This window comes from Fringilla coelebs (genome assembly GCF_963513975.1).
Source record: "Fringilla coelebs genome assembly, chromosome: 6".
NCBI classification, from domain to species: domain Eukaryota; kingdom Metazoa; phylum Chordata; class Aves; order Passeriformes; family Fringillidae; genus Fringilla; species Fringilla coelebs.
In genome coordinates this window covers 36,948,830-36,967,535 of record NC_140034.1, presented here as the reverse complement: position 1 = coordinate 36,967,535, position 18,706 = coordinate 36,948,830, and the positions used below count along the sequence as shown (strand labels likewise).

At 41.4% G+C, this 18,706-nt stretch overlaps 1 protein-coding gene across 1 annotated transcript in view; it reads right to left on the bottom strand.

Moving 5' to 3' along the window:
• Positions 1–2,753: 2,753 nt before the first annotated feature.
• Positions 2,754–18,706, bottom strand: part of LOC311155481 (cytosolic phospholipase A2 epsilon-like) — a gene marked incomplete at both ends in the record, with an annotated part of 31,317 nt that continues 15,364 nt past the window's right edge. The window contains 15 exons of the mRNA XM_084208706.1: positions 2,754–3,064; positions 5,859–6,045; positions 6,791–6,957; positions 7,749–7,937; positions 8,971–9,078; positions 9,946–10,083; positions 10,512–10,626; positions 12,262–12,487; positions 12,648–12,784; positions 14,236–14,371; positions 15,540–15,577; positions 16,324–16,416; positions 16,541–16,710; positions 17,657–17,720; positions 18,178–18,220. Of these exons, the coding sequence (XP_084064832.1) occupies positions 2,754–3,064; positions 5,859–6,045; positions 6,791–6,957; positions 7,749–7,937; positions 8,971–9,078; positions 9,946–10,083; positions 10,512–10,626; positions 12,262–12,487; positions 12,648–12,784; positions 14,236–14,371; positions 15,540–15,577; positions 16,324–16,416; positions 16,541–16,710; positions 17,657–17,720; positions 18,178–18,220 (2,122 nt within the window). The remainder of the gene's footprint in view (positions 3,065–5,858; positions 6,046–6,790; positions 6,958–7,748; positions 7,938–8,970; positions 9,079–9,945; positions 10,084–10,511; positions 10,627–12,261; positions 12,488–12,647; positions 12,785–14,235; positions 14,372–15,539; positions 15,578–16,323; positions 16,417–16,540; positions 16,711–17,656; positions 17,721–18,177; positions 18,221–18,706) is intronic.

Genomic DNA, 18,706 nt, shown 5'->3' with positions numbered 1-18,706 from the left:
TTAAATCCCCTTTCGCTGGTCCAGCACATCTACTGTTTCACATTTTTATCTATGTGCCTTTCTTCATCCTCATTTCCATATTGATATGCTCCGGGTCTTTTCTAAATACATCAGCAGGTTTAGATGTGCTCTTCTCATCTCCTTCCTCTCTATGCTGTTCCTCAAAGAGCAGATGTTAGACTTTAGCAATGCTCGATTCTGGGCATTCAACCACTCTGCCTTTTCTTGCTTCCTTGCTATGCATTTTATTTAGGGCTGTGCATATATTTTGCAACTCTCCTGTTGCAATTTCCATGCTGAGTCCAAAGATTTTATACCATTTCACACAGGGTCCTGCTGACTGGTTTCCTCAGTTTTTAAACTCTCCTTTTCATAGTTCGGTTTTGTATTCCTTTAATTGTCATTCATTTTCTCTATGGCTCAATTAATATGTAATTATAATTGTAGTTACTTACACCTTCTCTATTTTACTTCAGTAATTTCTTTTAAATTAGTCTTGTATCACCACATCTTTAGAGGTCTGACTGCTCTTAATTATTAATTATCTGCAAAAATATCTGAGCTGTGGAAAACCTAAGTACTGCAGTGTGGAGTGAGGTTCCTTTCCCCCTTGTCTGTGGCTGAATCCAGTATTTAGTGACTGGAGAAGCTTACATAGCTCACATACCCCACAGGCAGGTATGATACTGCCTCAGACTGTCCTCTGAGTCTCTGGGAATTCACGATTCAGTGCAGGACTGAGACAGATGCAGAGCCATTGTATTTTTTCAGTCCCTAAAAATTTCCCAGTGAATGCCTCAATCAGTTTTTTGAATGCATAAATTTTTTCAACAAGAAAACTTAATTACATGTGTGCAGAACTACCTCACTCTGTTTAAACCTGCTGTTCACTAGTTTTGTCTGATCCTCTCTAGGTCTTGTGATAGAAGGGATGTGCACTGACTTAGTGCATCTCTCTCTTCTCTGCCTTTCACTCCTCCTGTTCTTTTTCTAGCTATTTGTACCTTGTGTGGAAGCAGTTCCACCTCCTTGATCAGGCCTGACATTTTCCTCTGTGTCCTTGTTGAACATAGAAGACTGAGATACCGAGTAATTATTCCATGCAAGACGTTTGAAATGGGGTAAAGTGCTCATTGTTCTCCACGACCCTTTCGTGTCTGCTGGAAAGCAGCAGGAAGGGCAGGGAAGTGTTTGCACTCACACACCTTGTTCTGCTTGTCTTCAGACTTCCTGCCTGCATGCTTCCTGCTGTCGGTGAAATAATTTTTGCCCTTCAGACAATAAAGCTCTAACTGTATATGGGAACCTGGGAGCACTTCCAAATTCCCAGGTCTGGCTGTGCCCTCGGACTGCATCCCGTCCCACACTGTGATGAGATCCAGCATTCACCAGCAGGACTGCTGGGGCAGTCTTGTTTGCTCTCTCGTTTCCATGGGAGGTAAACTCTGGGCAGACAGTCCAGGGGCTCTCTGGGCTCCTATAGCATGCAGCTAAGTGTTCACTGGCCTACGTGGCAAACAGAGGGGTTACGTCTCTGTGCACCACCCAGGAGGAGACCCTCTGCCTTGAGACCAAAGGAATTTGTAAAACTTCCATTTCTGGCCCACAATAACAGGATTTCTTGACAAAGAATACTACAGTAGAATTCAGGAGTGGGGAAACCTGTAGGAAACGTGGGCTTGTGGATACAAGAGGTCTAATAAATAAAATTATAGCATTGAATTTAAAAAAATTAGAAGAAGAATAAATGTAGACTTTTACAGATTCCATCTGCCAAAAACCCAGACTGCTTGCTGGAAAAGAGACATGTCAGTCTCACAACCAAAGCATCAGAAAGTTGAAGGTTGATGCTCTGTTAACTCCATTTGCTATACTCTACAGCAACTTTAAAAAACCACATTTGCATGAGCGATATTAGGTACACAATTTCAGTTTTGCTTTGTCTGTTTCTTGTGTTTTCGATGTAATAGTCTCAAACGTTTTAATATTATCAATATTAAAGAATGTTTGGTATTGTCAAGAGCATTTAAATACAGCTTGCTAAAACAAATTAACGTGAGTTGGTTCTTGTATAAAGGGGTCTTAGTTGTAATCCTAAACTCAAGGGGTCCCAGAATCTTGCACTAGTTTACATCTAGGTCTGGAGCAGGTACATGTTCTTCTTCAATAATTCTTCAGCAGCTATGAAATGTCTGCATGTTTTCTTTGTCCTCCTATTAGAGGAAGAAGCGCCTAAAATAGTGGCTGAAACATGTGTTTGATAGGAAAACTATTTATTTGCTGTAACTCCTACTCAGAAGTAGTCGTTTATTATATAAATTTAATATTTATTTACATTCACGTAAAGATTTCTTAGTTCACAAATGGCTTCCTTGATTTCTTTTTAGAGACAATGGCTTTTGTTCTCTGCTGCATTTCTGGACTGGCAATCCCCTGTTTCTATAGCACAGGTAGAACACAAACAGTCAGCGTAAACTTCCTCACACTTCCTCGTCCACGCAGTTTGGCCTGGCCTGGAAGGTCACTTCTGCAAGTACCGTGGAGCAGAGCCTCTCCTAGCCACGCTCCTGAGGTTGTCAACGCGGGAAGCACATGAGTTCATTAAGGAAGAGCTGGTTGTTGGAGTTTATTCCCTCCACTGACAGACAGGCTTAACATTTTTGATGACAAATGAAGTGTTCTTCTCAGCGCTCTTTGGCTTGTCTTCACTTCCTAATAAAATTCTTTTTCTTCTCCATCAATAGGACGATCCTTTATTTCATGCTCCCTGGTGCTGGGCAGCCAGCCAAGTGCTGGGTTCCCTCTCTGGCAGGCACACACACGCCACGGCCATCGGGTGGTTCTTGCAGCGCTTGCTCTTTCTTGTGCCGCTTTTTCCGCTCCACAGCTGTATGCAAGGCCTGAAGAATCAAATCTTTGTTGTTCTGGACGTTGTAGTAACTGAGATTCACCAGTTTGTCAAAATTTTCCTCTGAATAGCTCAGATTGTTTATGTAGTACGGGCCACAGGCATTGGTCACATCGACCTCACCCTCTGCCATCTCTGAGGGACTGCGCTTCACACCTAGCAGGCAAGCAATGGCTTGGTTAATTTGCAAAAATACAATTAGGGTCTGGGTGTTTCTCAGGCATGCACAAATAGTGGATCACAAACCTAAACTAAATCAGTTTTTTGCTTGACTCTGCACCGGTGGGACACGGCATATGAGCAAGCTGAACTTCTATCTCTCTGCTAATACATAGAATAAATAGGTTCTTGGAAGGGAGGAGGTCAATTAATTCTGTTGGATTCTGAATTTGAAGATTACTGGATTCCAGCATGTGCCTTTGACTGCTAAAGGATGGCTGAAGATCCCACCTGTGGGGCAGAGACCTGAGGAGGTGGAGATCCCCTGCTGTGTGGTATCCTGTAATTTCATGTCACAGTTCCACCCCAGCCGGCAGCTCAGCAACACAGCTGCCTGCTCAGTGCACCCTGACCAAGGGGTGGGGAGAGAACCAGAAGAGCAAAGGGAGAAAATGTGGGTGGAGATAAAGGTGGTTTAATGGGACAAAAAAGGAAGAGCAACATAATTCTCATTCCAGACCCCAAACAAGCACTGTACCAGCTGCTAGGAAGGAAATTAACTCTTTCCCAGATCAAATCAGGTCCACATATGTTTTTATGCTTTCTCATCTTTTCCACAGATCCTTTGTTTTTCTAACAGCTGGCATGAGGGAAAGAGAGCATTGGCAACCCAGAAATGGTAGGTAATACTGTCAGAGAGAATATCAGAAACATGAGAATTTTTCTGTCAGCCTCCAGTGAGACCAGCACATTGCCAAGAGGGTGTCATGTAGGAAACAAGCACCCTCCACAGTCACAGACACCTGCACCCCCCGAGCCATGGCAGGGGAGTAGGCACTGGGAAAAGTCAGCATCTCCCTGACAGCACCTCATGCATTTGGAGAATCTTCTCTACCAACATGGATCTAACAACATCCATCAAAGGGCTCTGATTGTCCTTGAAGGGTCTCTCAGTGTCCAACAGATGTACTCCTCTCAGCTTTGCAGACAGAGTTACAGGGAACTGGTGCCACTCAACTGGAGCAGTCTGAGTGTCCCACAGAGAATTCCCTTTCTACTTGATTATGGAATAGCCTAAGAGTGCAGAAGTTGAGCAGTTTGAATATGTCAGTTTTACTTGTTTACTGCCCAGACTCTAAATTCCCCTTCTGAACAAGCTGATGGATGAGCTGCCTATGGAAAATCTGCCCATTCACATGATTGTACTAAAACTTGGCGTGCTGTACAACTTGGGTCTGGGCTAGGGCATGGTACTGAAGTCTGATAAATTAAGGTGATCTCTGCCTGTCACTAACAAAAGGCAGACATCCTTCTCCAGCCTCACAGGACCTTCTGCAGCATCCATCCTGCTGCTTTGGAGGTCAGGTCTCAGCTGCAAGGTGTCAGTCCTCCCAAAAAATCTGCCTGCACAGAGCCCTTTCATGCCAGCTCAGCTGACACTTTGCTGGAGGGGGCATGACAAGAACCCCTTCTTTCTCTTCCTGTTTAGTCTCATCTTGTAGCTACCAGCTGAACTGGTTGGGCAACACAAGCTTGCCTCAAGCGTATGCAATATGCAGATATTGTGCAGGTCTTCAAACGAATTTTCTAACCTAGAACACCCCTTTTTAGACTTGCTGATAATTTATGTTGACATTTAACATCTGCACATCATCTGGAAATTAGTGAGGGGAAGAAGGCCAGCAAACTCCCTCACAGAGCAATGCACAAGAGCAGTTCAGCATAGAAGAGGAGTACAGAAGCTAAATCTTAGTTCTACTTCTTTCTTCTTTTTTCCTTTCTTTACTTCTCTCTACAAAAGATAACTGCAGAAAGCAACTTTTGGGCTATCTCATCAGTGGTGAGAGCTGGAGTAGAACGATGTGTGTACATGCATAAATACCCTTTGTCTATTTGAATCCTGTTCAAAACCCCAGTTGTACACCTCAAATGTGCAATGAAATCAATCTCCAAAACAAAAGTGCCGTATTATTTTTTACAACTTACTCAATATAAAAGGATAAGGATTGATACAACTGGGACAAATAGCTTCTGCATTTGTTTTGGTTTTAAATTGAATGTACCATGTACTAACCTAGAACTTCTGGCTTTCAAGTATACCGTGGGGCTTTGAAGTGAACTCACAAGCTGAGTTAGGAATTTTAGCATCTGGAGAAGGGGTAGCTGAGACTTTGGTAGCAAGAGAATATTATGGCATGTGGGATATGGTACCAGGACTTAGAATTCATCTGTTCAGAAGCGACTGGCAATGTTGCTATTGACACTCTTTAAATATCAAAGGGAACAGACACTGTTGGAATGGCTCAGTGTTGTACTTTCATCACTTCACTGTGCTTCACTGTTACATTTCATCACTTTGCTAGCTCATACTTTTGTTTTCAAGGTTATCTGCCTAACTGTAAGCCTGGAAATTATTTTAAACAATGAAATCCTTAGACTCCTTGGAGCATTCTCTAACAGGAGAGGATGACAAGTATGAGAGCAAATTACCCCTGCTAATTTCTGCTACTGCAGATAAACAAAATATTGTTTTCCTCAATTAACTACAATCTGCTTATGAAAAGCCAAAAAAGAATCTGAAAAGGAAAATACATGCCAAAGGCTAATCCCACACACTTCTCTACTGTCCAGGAAAAGTCACATATTTTAAGTTTTTTAATATGGTTCATATCTAAGCAAATAGAGTTAAATCCTGTTATTAGAGTGTGATCTGAAAACCAGATGTTATCTAGTAAAAAAGGGGAAGAAAGTGGTCACTGGCTGTTAATGTGATGGGTAACTGTTAACTTACCAGGTGCTTTGTATTCCCTGAAGGTGTCATTTACTAGAGGGAAAAATATCACAATAGGTGTTTCTGGGCTCTCTTTATCACCAACAATGTAGCATTCCTTCAGATGTGGAGTTTCCTGATCATCTGGCACCTTTGTAGGAAAAGGAATTCCCTGTTTCGCGAAGTATTTGGAGGCATCTTTCAGGGGCTTGTTGTCACAATAGGAAAAGAAAACAAAAGAAAATATCAGGACATATGGGAAGAACTTTGAATCTGACCAAAATATTATTTCACTAGGAATATCTGTGGGGCAAGGGACAGGTTCTGACAGACTATGGTACATATCCAATTTAGGTGTAGGTTGAGGTTTTTGTGGAGCCAAGGCCTGGAAGGCCAGAGTTAAGTGAGGTGGATCTGAGTCCACATGCCTGTCTCTGAAAATCTGCATTGGCTATGTTTCACATTTGGCTATGAAAAAGTTGTCTTTAGACAACTTTTTATTCCTAAGGAATTTGGCATTCCTAAATGCAAACTGTTATTGCATTTATTTGCATATCTGGTCTTCTGCCTCAAACCCTTCTCTTGCTGCAGTTATATTGTCCTGAAGGTACATTTTCCCTTGCATAGGAATATATATGATTGCATTGAGAAATACTGAACAATGTTTAAAGGCAATTAGCTTCATTCATTCTACTTCTGACTGTCTTCAAATCAGCTAAAGCCACTTACATGTAGAAAGGGGCAGGTATGGTTTACTAAATGATTGCTTCCTGATAACATTTGTGCTGTTCCATAATGATATGTGACCCCCACAGTTAACAGCAAACTGTTAACTTATCAACACTTCCCAGCTATTGGGGAAAAACAAAATTTTCTATGAGTAGAGGATCAGCCATTCTGGGAATTCAGTGATGAAACAGAGAAGTCAGTGAAGAAGAATGTGCAAGGCTCACCCCTGTCTGTGAACCTGAGCTGTAGTTGAAATGCAAAATGACATCCACTTTCCTTTCTGGCCTCATAAGGGGTGGGTAGCTGGTAGCAAAGGCAAATGCAGTGTCAATCAGGATGAGGTAGTCTGTCGCTGTTGTCAGGTGGTTGGGCTGAGAGTCCAGCTCACAGTCTAGGAAAGAAGTGTGTTTTTTCAGAGAAAGTGCCCAATGCAAGGGAAGTGCTGAGGAAAGTCTGTTGTTAACAAAAAGGGACTTCAGCTTTTCTTGGGTCCTAGACCTACCTATATAGCTGATGGCTGCAGTTCAGTCATTTCTCAGTTCCTCATCTGGCTTCCTCTTTTCACACTTTACTCTGCAATTTCTTTGGCTTTCCTCTGACTGAAAGGGACTAACTTGGGGCTCATAAGAATAGACTTAATTCATCTTGTGTGTAACTCTGACCAGGTTGGTGTGGTTTTATGTTTTCTTTTTTTTTTTTTTTTTTTCTGTTAATATGAAACAAATTAAAACGGCACCTCGCTCTCTCAACACAGTAAAAAGACTAAATATGTTGGGGCCTTGCTCGCTATGAGAACTGGCACACAGCTACAATTTTACATGGAATATCTGGTGCCAGACTGAACAAAAAAATCCCAACCTGGATGACACGGAATACTGTTACAAAGGTTATATCTTAGGAGTAAAAATGTAACAGAAAACAAAGCTCCCTGCCACATCCCTTGAGCATGGGTGACTAATTGGGACTCTTCTCACCTATCTGTTGTGAGACTTCATCAATTTTTTTAAAGAACTTAGTTTGAAGCCTCTCCTGCTACCTAATTTTAGATTTCAGCAACAAACAGCATCAAATACTATCAGAACGAAACAAAAAAAGCAGTGAGCTTGATAACTTTTTAAGGATTGTTTCTTTTTCACAAGGATGGTTTAAACTATAACTCAAAGCAGGGTGTTGTTACCATACCTTTCCACTTGGAAAACTCGCTCTCTAGGTAGTTGTTGTTTATCTGGAAGCCTTTCAGGAAGTTATGGATTTCTGAGGCTGCTGGACGTAACATTGCAACATCTCGGAATATTTCTGAAAAGCTGTCAGGAGGACAAACCACTCGGGTTTCCAGCTCATTTGGTCTTGTAGGGAATAGGGCTTCATCATCTGCAGAAGAGACAATAACAGCTTATGTATGTGCTCTCACTGTTGAAGTCAATCTGTGCAGTCATCTTTTAGTATAATATGTTTGGAAAATTTGGACTTCTTTCTCTTTTTACTTCCAGGATTTTTAAAAATCTCATGGTTTTTTTAGCTAAGCTTTGAAAAATCTCTTTCTTCTTCTCACTTCACAGTGGCAAAGGCTTTGTTTGTACTGCAAAAGACTCCTCCTCACCAACTAGATATTTCTTTGCTTTGCTGTGGTTTTATCCATTAAATATCTTGCACTTAACTGTGTCTTCCTTCCTACTCCATGCTGTATTTTCTCTCTCAGACACATAAAAAACCACACAATAACAATCGCTCAGCCACCCAAACATAATTAATGTCCCTCACTAGCAAATTACAGAATCCTTGATTTAACAACCAGAAATGACTCCCTTGCAAGTGCTAGAAGATAAAATAAGTAAGCCTTTTTGAAATACTTCTCTTCCTTGTCATCTTTTCTTTGTAATGTGTTCGTCCTGTGTATTTGTCCTTGAAATCTGACCCTGCAGAACTTTTTAAATTTTGTATCATGTTTTGCAAATCTCATCCTTATGAATAGCTCGGAATGACTTCCAATAGTACTGAAGTTTGTGTCAATGATTTGTAGATTTCAGAGATGTAAGGATGTTGTTTGTTCTCATTTCTCTGATGCTCCAACTTCTGAGAGAGGAGCTGGAAGATTGTAGACTTCTATGTGAGCATCTTCCATCTACAGGGACATATTTCTCTAGTTTTACCCTCCTGCTCAGAAAACATCTCATAAGAGGGCCATTGTCTCTTTTATTTTTCTGTGATGGATCTTGTGGGTTCTTTTCACGTACAACTGAAATAATTGCCGTATGTTATACATGGCACGAATTTCCTTCTGGTTTACATGTGGATAACGGAAATTCCTGAAGAGAATGTTCTACAAGGGCTTTGAAAAATTCAGTAAGAGAGTAGCAGCAAAGAGGGAAAAAAAATAAAACAAAATCACATAAGAATAACCCACCTATGTCAGTAATTTTGTCTCGTGTCCATTTGTGCCAGAAGTCTTCTGAATTAACAGATATATACCAAGCATCCATGAGATTCAAGGAAAATACACTGCTCCAGATCCCTGTGGCATAGGATGTATTTGACAGAAAATAAATGGGGCGCAAAACAATTTGATGTAAACTTTTCAAATACCTGTGTCACTGGACACTTCAGGGAACGGGGGCAGAAATGTCCCTGCATCATTCTAGAGAAGGTAGGAAGAAAGTGCCAAGGTGTAGAAAGGGGGTGGTGACCTGAGAGCATTTCTGATCACAGAAGGGAAGACCTGGGTCCTTACCAGAAACTGCAGCCAGGGACAGAGAGATTCTGAGTTGCTTCCTTATGCCTCACCATTAGCTGTAGTGAAATCTCTACACAAGCAAAAAGTTTCAACTTCTCAAAAAAACCCCTGAAACTTCCTTTTTCCTTTATGCAGTTGGTGGAAGTAGAAGGAGCAATGAAGCAAGAGATTGCTTTCACAAAGGGAAGAGAGGTTTCTTACTGCTTTCACTTTTTTATGCAAGAGGGAAAAAAGATAAATATTATGACCTATTTACGCTCTGAAATGAAAATTTTATCTTAAGAATTAATCAGGGCTAGATGTGGCAGGAACTTTGTAGCATTTTAGAGACTCAGGCTGCAGAAGAAATGGATGATTTAACTTAGCAGCAATGATACATGACTTCTGTTGCTGACAAATATATATATATGTATTGCAAAGGTCTCATGTCAGTAAGCATAACCACAGATAAAATCAATAAATCTGTTAAGATGAATGAGATCACAGAGAAAATGAAAAATTCTGCAGATTGTGACCTATTATCAGTTCTGGTATTTTACCATATAATGCTCCTGGTAAATAGAAACACACTAAATGTTTAATTTCAGAAGAAGAGTTTGTGCAGGAGCAGATTATATTTTACTACTTTTTCCCAGAACAACAAATCACCTTCCAAAAAGCAGATTCTGGATTCTGGGACTTTCTTCATCAGGCGACCCATGAAGAACTCGCTGCCAAAGTCTTCTGCAGGAATGAAGGCACCATATTTTGGGAATCCTACCTCATAAGGGGTGAACTCCACCCATTCTAAAAGAAAAGGCATAAGACAGACTGATTACAGCAGCAGAGGCATAATTATTGAATTAAACATGATTTGGCCAGGTTAAGGCAGACTGATTTCTAATTAACACCCTTTGCAACAGGCATTTATTCACTGCACATTCCACAGTAGTGAACAAGCAGAACAAATTGTCCTCTTACATCTCTATGTCTGTATAAACTTTTTGACAGTTTCTGTGCATAATGTGCAGAGAAGTGCACAGTGTCTTCTGTTGTCCTGCTTTTGATCCTGGATACTGAATTATACTAAGGTCTTCAAAATATTAACTATTAAATTTCTCCTTTGAGGTGGGTTAGCCTTCAGAGTATTTGTGCATTGAATTGATATCCTCATCTAATCTTAAACTGACCCCAACTGGGATTAAATATTAAATGCAATTCTGGAGTATTGTTACCTCTAAAATCCTGGTCGCTGATTTTGTCCTTCACATTGAGAGAGAGGTAGATGGGCAGGGGGTTTTGACCCCGATTTAGTGCCTGCTGCTGATCTGTGAGCTTATGGCAGTCCTCCTGTTTTGAGAAATGACAGTAGCTGAGGACAACTGGGTGACACAAAGAGCCTCCCATTTCATCTAATCCTGGGTTCTGACAATGCAGTGCATACATGACTCCAACTAGGACGCTCCCCAGTTGCTTAGTTTAGAAAGGTGCTGTCATCCCTATCCCTGCCCCTCCCTTGCCCCAACACGTCAGCACACAAATAATCCTAAATTCTTATGTTGAAAGAATAAGGTAAGGAGAAAAGGCTGTTACCCACATTTTTTATTTCACAAAAAATGTCTGGGAATGTTGGCAGGAAATATTTCGTTATGAAAGAGTAAACCCCTCTCTGACTGCCCAGAAGAACTTTTTCCTCAGACTGTGACAGAGACAAGGCTCATGCAGAGTTAGTGCTCAGCAAGCCCTGGAGCTTGGGCAGGTGGAAAGGGCGGGATGGTTTGGGAGCAGAGCCAAGGTTTGTGTGTGTGCTCCTGCAAGGAGAGCTGCAGGTGCTCATCCTCAGCAGAGCAGCCCCTGGAAGGATGGCTGTGCCACCAGTGCCACCAGCTTCCCTTGGGCTATTGTTGGCCAGGGAACAGGGCTCTGGGCACACTCACAGCTCCCTGCTGAACACAACCCCAGGGAGCCTCTACACTGTGCTCTATGACCAGGCAGCAGAAATGTGGATGTGTGTGGGGTTAATCATATTACAGGGGGGGATGTTTTCTCATTCTAAAGTATAAATGTCCTAGTGGGAAAGAAATATTCATGAAGATTAAAATGGAGCCTGAACACAGCTCTTGATGGAAATGTTTGCAGGGTGATGTCTTATTAACAGCTCAGAGATACTGTCTTTGGGCTTGTGATTTTCCTTTGCCTTGCCTTATTGTGCAGCTCTTTTAAAAGAACAGCAGGATTTTCCTTCAAATATTTACATGTGAATTCACAGGATCACGGAATGGTTGGGGTTGGAAGGGCCCTTAAAAATCACTTAGCTCCAATCCCACTGCCATAGGCAGGGACACCTTCCCATCCAACCTGGTCTTAAACACCTCCGGAGACAGGGGGTCCACAGCCTCTCTGGGAACCTGTTCCAGGGCCTCACTGCCCTCATAGTGAATAGTTCTTCCTAATGCCTAATCTAAACCTAGCCTCCTTCATCTTGAGGCCACTTCCCCCTTGTCCTACCACTACATGCCCTTGTGAATAGTCTCTCTCCAACCTTCTTGAAAGCCCCTTCTACATTCTGTGAGGAATAAATTAAAAGAGGTTCATACTGTGAGTTATCTGTTATTTCTCTTCATTCCCATCCTTTCTGTACCAGGTGTGATGTTAAGATCTTATAACACAGCCAACAAGCATAATGAATGGTACTGCCAAGGCACATGCTTTAGGCATCTATATGAAAAACAAACATGCAAAAAACCTATTTTGCAGGAGGGTGGTCAAACACTGGCATGTGTTGCCCAGAGAGTTTGTGGAGTCTTCAGCTGTGGAGATATTCAAAGCCCACAGAGCAGGGTAGCTGGCCCTTCCTAATCCTGCTTGGACAAGATGAACTCCAGCGGTCCCTTCCAATCTCAAGCAGTTTTTGATTTACTGTCTTTCCTCACCGCTGTATTCACCAGATATCCAAATCTGGAGAGAAAGGTGCTGTTATTGTACCTCATCATGTAACATGGTTTCAATGATGAGTCCCCACAGGTCTGTGAAGCACAGCTGATGTCCTTCCTGTTTCCTCTGGCACAACTCTTCCAAATAGTACTTCAGACGGTCAGGGGCAAAACAAGTAACAAACTTATTTTTAAGTACATGCTTTCGGGCATCATTGAGGGTTTCCTTGAGATCCTTTTGGGACCAGTCAGGATCTTCATACAAGTTTGACATGGTCCTAAAAAAAAAAAAAAACGAACAAACAAAAAAAACCCACAGGGAAAAGTGTGAGTTCTTAAGCAGAGCAAAGCCTTTTCTTGATAGTTAAGATCATATAACTCAAGATCACTCCTTGATGTCAATTATGGAAAATTCCAGTGTTTTTATCTTGGTCTTACCATGTGGTTCCAGATAAGCCAGTGATATATGAGACACAGTCCAAGACATTCATTTCCTGCACGCTGAGGAGGTGAGCATACATGGCTGTCAGAGCTCTGGTTCCTCCTCCCGTTGTCATGATTGCCACCACAGGTACCTGTTCAATCCCAAAATACATGCATTTAGTGACATGGCCTGAGAAGGGACAGAGACAGCTCTGATTAGAAGGAGAAATTTACAGCACTGATAAAGTAGTGAAAACATGCCACCAACATGAAGAAAAACCTGAATTAATAATGGGGCATGTAAGGAGTAAGAAATACTTCATATTTCCCTCTGTCAAGCAGCTCTGCAATAGAACATGAAATCCATTATCACATTTTCAGTGCTCTGTTTGAAAACCATTAACACAGAGCAACAAAAAATTAGAGGAAGTGGTACCTTCTTTCATCTGAATCAGATTATTATCAGACCAGAAAATACCAGTGCTGTCTCACAATTTCCATGTGGGCAGTAATAACTTCTCTTTTCTTGAAGTTTGCTGAAACTATTGTACAGTTATTCCATACTAGAAATGCCATGACTGATGGATTTAAGAGCACAGGCCAGTTCAGAAGCCCTGAAACCAGAGGCTGGTGATATCATTCCCTTTTAAAGCTTCTGGAGGGAAAGAGGAACCACGCTCAATCCACCTACCACATGTGTATATGCAGTGCTAGGTATGCAAGTGAGCTGCAATCTTTTGCTTCTGTGATCATACAGAAATCCAGGAACTGGCAGTCTTAGAATCAGAATTAATTCATAAACACAAATTGGCTTCTTTAACAGTAAAGACAGCAACTGTGCATTGTGAATGAATGTCATGTACAAATCAGAAGAATATATTGAGAGATTGTATGAGATTGTATGCTCTGCATACAAGAATACAGAGAGATTGTATGGGCTCTACATCTGAGGGGAAGGGAATGACCCATGGCTTCGTGCTGGCATTGAAAGGCAGAGTCTTGTGTCTAAAAAGCCCAGCTGAGCAAGAAAAGCTCAACTCAGTTTTGGTCCAGACAAGAAAAATTTATCATGTCTGCATTTGAGTTTAGGCTTCACACTCCAGTCATAGGTGCATAATTAAAAAGAAGAGACACCTGATTTCCCCCTGCCTTAAAATTTCTGTTATCAATCCTGTTACTGAGCGAGATTAAGTCAGACTGGCAGCATGCTATGCTCACACGACAGGACCCTAAATGATGGCACAAATGACACACAAAATAAAATCCAGTTTTAGCCATGACGGAATGAAGTGCTGAATCCACTGTTCAGATCTGGCCAAAATGAAACTTTGGCCTTGGCTCTGAGAGCACCAAGCCCTTCTCTGTGTTATAGGGCAGACTGCTACTGAACACAAGGCTAGATTCTCTAGCTTCAGGGCTACAGGCTTTTTATTCATGTTTGCGATGAGTACTCATTTCTTCCAGTCAGCTACTGAGAAAATAACTCAGCTGTTATTGTACACGAAACTACAGGGTTTCCAAAAAAAAAAAAAAAAAGTGACCAAAATGCTATTTTTTGACACTTATCTGTGCAGAAATCAGAGAATAAGTATGTCTCAGATACCTCATCGTCCTGCAAGTCCTCTTCCAGATGGAGAATGTCCTTCAAAGCAGCTGCAACCACCTTCTTCCTCTTGAGAATGAAGTCCTGTTCCTGGGCACACAGGTCAAACCCCAGGCGCACGTCTAGGTCTTCCTGGCTGCAGCAAGGATCAGGTATCACACATCACATTTGTAGTCCAAACCAGCATTTTAATTACTTTACTTCATAAATAGACATGCCTTCACTACCAGGTCTACAGAAAGCAAAGGAGGACGACATTAAAGGCTCTGTTTTTTTCTTGGAGAAAAACAGTCCACCTGCCTTTGAACTAAAAGGAATTTTTTTCTCCCTGCCAAAGACACCTGGAATAAATACAGCTACAAATAGCAGCCGTTCCTTCTCAGACATAAATCCAGAAGCCTGCAGAGGGCAGTGCTTCAAAGGTGGCTTTTAAAAGTTGCGCGAACTTCCACCGGAATCTGTGAAACGTCTACTGAAGTTGCAGATTTACATGATCAGATGTTCTTTTGGTGCTTATAAGCCCTACATTTGTGGTTTGAAAGCTGCTGTGAAAATCCTGCACAGGCTTCTAAGGAAGAAGTTTTAAAATGACGGCTGTAAACTGTATGTATATTTCATAGCATATTTACTGAAAATAAACAGCATGATGGAAAAAGCTCCTGTTTTTCTGGAAGTTCTCTTCTGTTGCAATATGTAACATAATGTAACATATCCATCCTATAAATTTTACTAAGGCCTGAACAATATTCCAAAACACACAGTGTGTTTCCTTGGTTTAGAAATAAGCACTGACTTCACTGAGTGTATTTGCATTTATCTCTTTGAGTAGATATTAAAACAATAAATGTGGGTACATTTATTATTTCTTTTTTTTCACGTCTTAGAGTATCCAGGTACTCTGATTTTGATCCTTTAGTGGAAGACAGTTAAAGAGACCTTTTGGGAAACAGAAATGTTTTTTCAATCAGTTTTGAAATGTTGCTTTTATTGAGAATCTGCGTTTGGCAATAAACACTAGAGGTATCAGCGTGTCTACAGTAGCCCTTGCCATGTAATATTGATTGCAGGACAGTATGAATAGAAAATTGGTGTGTGCTTTATAAAACCTTTTCTTAACTCCCTGTCCAATTAGAAAAACTCTATTGCCAAAAATCTTTGCTTTATGTACTGAGTGTATTTTATTTTATGGTCTGAAATAAGGATGGGCCAGCATTCAGGACAAAGGCAGTAGTACAAAGGGATTGGAACTTGATTTCCAACTATCTAAATACAAAGGACCAAGGGGAAAACAACAGGTGTCTTACCATTTTTTCACCTTAAGGAGCAAATCAATTTTTCTGTGCTGAAAATTGAAAAGGTAAAATGATGAATATTGTACTTTGTTTAGAATAGTCCCTTTCCCCCACTCAGACTGAGACACAGATCTTTTGGGTCATCAGTATACCTACAAAACTCTGAATCTCCAGAAACTGAGGTCTCTTCTCAATATTTCAATAGCAACCAGAGATGTGGACTGATTTAATAGATAAGACTTTAGTACACCGTCATCTGTAGTCCACATGTTATCCCTCTCTTAAAACTCAGTGTTGCTTGCCTGGTACTAGTCAGCTACACAAATAAATACCAGAAGAGCTGCAGTGCTACAGCTCACCTCCCTGGAGGGATCCCCCACTGAAGATGGGTGTTGAAACCAGAGTCTCTCACATAACAATGTCAGGTGCAAGGGGAAGCCCCAGAGGCTGAGCACATGTGTGGCTCAGGTTTTCTTCCTGGGGCAGTGTGCCAGGCTGCAGCCTCACCACCCTGTCCCAGTGGCACCCAGTCACCTCCAGCCTGGTTAAGTACATGGACAGTACAAGGAGCATGAGCAACAGCTTAGATATTTTTCTTCTTCCCCCTTTTCCCATGGATTTCTCATTTTATTTTGCTTCAAATAATTCATTTCACTATGCATTGCCCTAGGTTGGAGGGAGGTTAGAAAACAACTGCCTCTGTAAAAAGAGACCTGGCCCTTGGTTTCTGCTTCATGCAAATCAGAAAGAGTTTAAAAAAGCTTGCAAAGGATTCTCATGGACAGCAGACACTCACCTCACCAACTACTTCCCGCTCGGAGGGAAGTGATTTCAGAGGGATTGTCAAGGGCACACTTCTCCTCCTTGGCCCACATGACATGCAAGCACACTGAAAAGGAACGTGGAAAGCTTTTTGGTTAAAACAGAAATGCTCTCCTCTGGCTTCCTACTCACACACAAATGCCAGGTCACAGAACAGTCTGTGATGTCTGCCATGCTCTGGGGTAACGTACAAAGGCAGGAAGCTTCCTCTTCTTCCTGAGTGCAACATCCAGGGAGGGTTGCTTGTATCTGGCATAGTGGAAGAAAGTGGGATCTGGGAGAGGGGAGCGGGAGTCACAGCCCAGTGAAACTGTCTGAGTTTCTTCAAAGGATCCTCTCACTGTAAATGTTAGCTCATTCTCTAAAACAATGAGATAAAATGCATACACAAAGTTACTTTTAATTGTAAAAAAAAGAGAGATGGGACAAAAAGAAGCAAAAGGTAGCTTTGAACAAATTCCTTCTCCTCTTCCTTTGTATTTGGAAAACTATCTTCTAAAAGCATCCAAACCCCAAATATTTCAGGTGACTGTATCATTATAATGTGCTGAGCAAGGAGTCAGATGGGAATGTGACATGGGTGGCACTAAATTTTAGATTGCTGCTTTTCTGTTGCAGTTTCATCATGACACAGTGAATACAACCAGGTACTTTGCATGGTAAATCATCTTCATCCCAGGCCAAATAATGAGCTGAAGAAGTTCTCGGCCCCCTAAAATAAGATCTGACTCTTATGAGCAGCAGATGACCCTATTTTTGTGAATAGTTCAGCTAATCCTGCCAGTGTGCATTATGCATGCTCTGAGATTGCCTACCAGATCCAGCCCCTCAGGGGATGTGGGCAGAGAAGCTTCTAGACTCTGAATCTTGACCAGGGTCAGGCAGGAGCCAGCTGCTGAGTGGCTAACCCCTGCAAAAAATGAGGTGTGTCTGTGCACGTGTGTAAGCTGAAGTGACAGAGATCCTGAGCAAAGTTAAGGCTATATTATAACTATAATACCTGAGGAATTAAACTTCTTCAGGGTTTAGCATACTGCAGCAGAGGTTTGCAGAATCTCAACATGGTTTTTTTTTAGATATCTTCTGTATAATCATCTGATTCTAGTTGTTTCTAGTCTGGCACAAGACTCCCCATGAAGTCAGAGCCCTGAACTGCTGCAGGACTGGTGGCATTCCCTACTGCCAATTTTGTACAAATCACCTTAAATGTGATCAGTTAAAGCCTTAGTATTTTGCTGATGCAATGTCCAGGCCTTGTTAGAGACAGTAAAATCACCAATATTTATTTTAAGAAATAATAATCTTACCTGAAAAACGCTTCTTTTGCCTCCTGCTGTTCAAGTGAACTTCCAGACAGGCTTCTTCACGACACTATGGTAGGTGTGATGAGGACAGATTAGATAACTCACTAGGTAATTATTATCTAATGAGTTATCTAATTAGATAGCTCATCCAGCCATCTCACTACCAGTGCTGGCAGATGTGGAAAGGATCATTGTAGGAAAGGTCATTGTTTGAAGGGGGGAGGCCAGCTGTGTTGGACATTTTTGCCAGACACAGTGAATGTGAGAATTAATTTATTGCCACATGGGAGGATGGTGCTATGCTAAACACATTGTCATTTTCAATGGATGCAGACAAAACATGGGAAAATTATAACAATCAGAAGGCACCTCTAAGATCATGCTGTTCTCCTTAAAGATAAAGATCCTAAGAGAAAGTATCACCCAAGAATGAAGACTTGCAATGTTTCCCTCACTGACATTATAGTCAGCTGTGGTAAGGAATGATGTGGGAAAGAATACAAAAGAACAAAACATTATTTTACCACTATTGCCCCATTTGTGATGATGGTTTCAGGAGGACCCTGGCTGGAAAACAAGAACAAATAATATGTATTTTATAAACAATACGTTCTGGATACTGTCCTGAGCAGGACACATTACTCTCTCTAAATTTTTTATTACTATTTTTTTCATTACTCCTTCTTGTGATTTCTGTAAGTATACTCCCTTGACACTGGATGCCACATAATGACCCAGCAGAAATTATTAAATTGCTGTAAGGCACCTGGAAAGTCCTTGCAACAGCCTTAGTAGCAGAGGCATGACACAAGTTGGGTAGCAACATTCTCCTCAGCCATGACATTCCCAGAGAACACTGTCCAGTAAACCTGCAGACTTGCTGCAGTGGGGTTTGTCAGCCAACTCTGAACTATTTAAGTCAAAATCTTGAAAGAAAGTCACAGAATTAAAAATTCTCAACTCTTCTCCACATCAGGGCATTTTCCCTTTCATATAATGATTTTTTAATGCACATATTAAGTCTGGAAAAACTTGCCTCTGGCTATTAAGGCG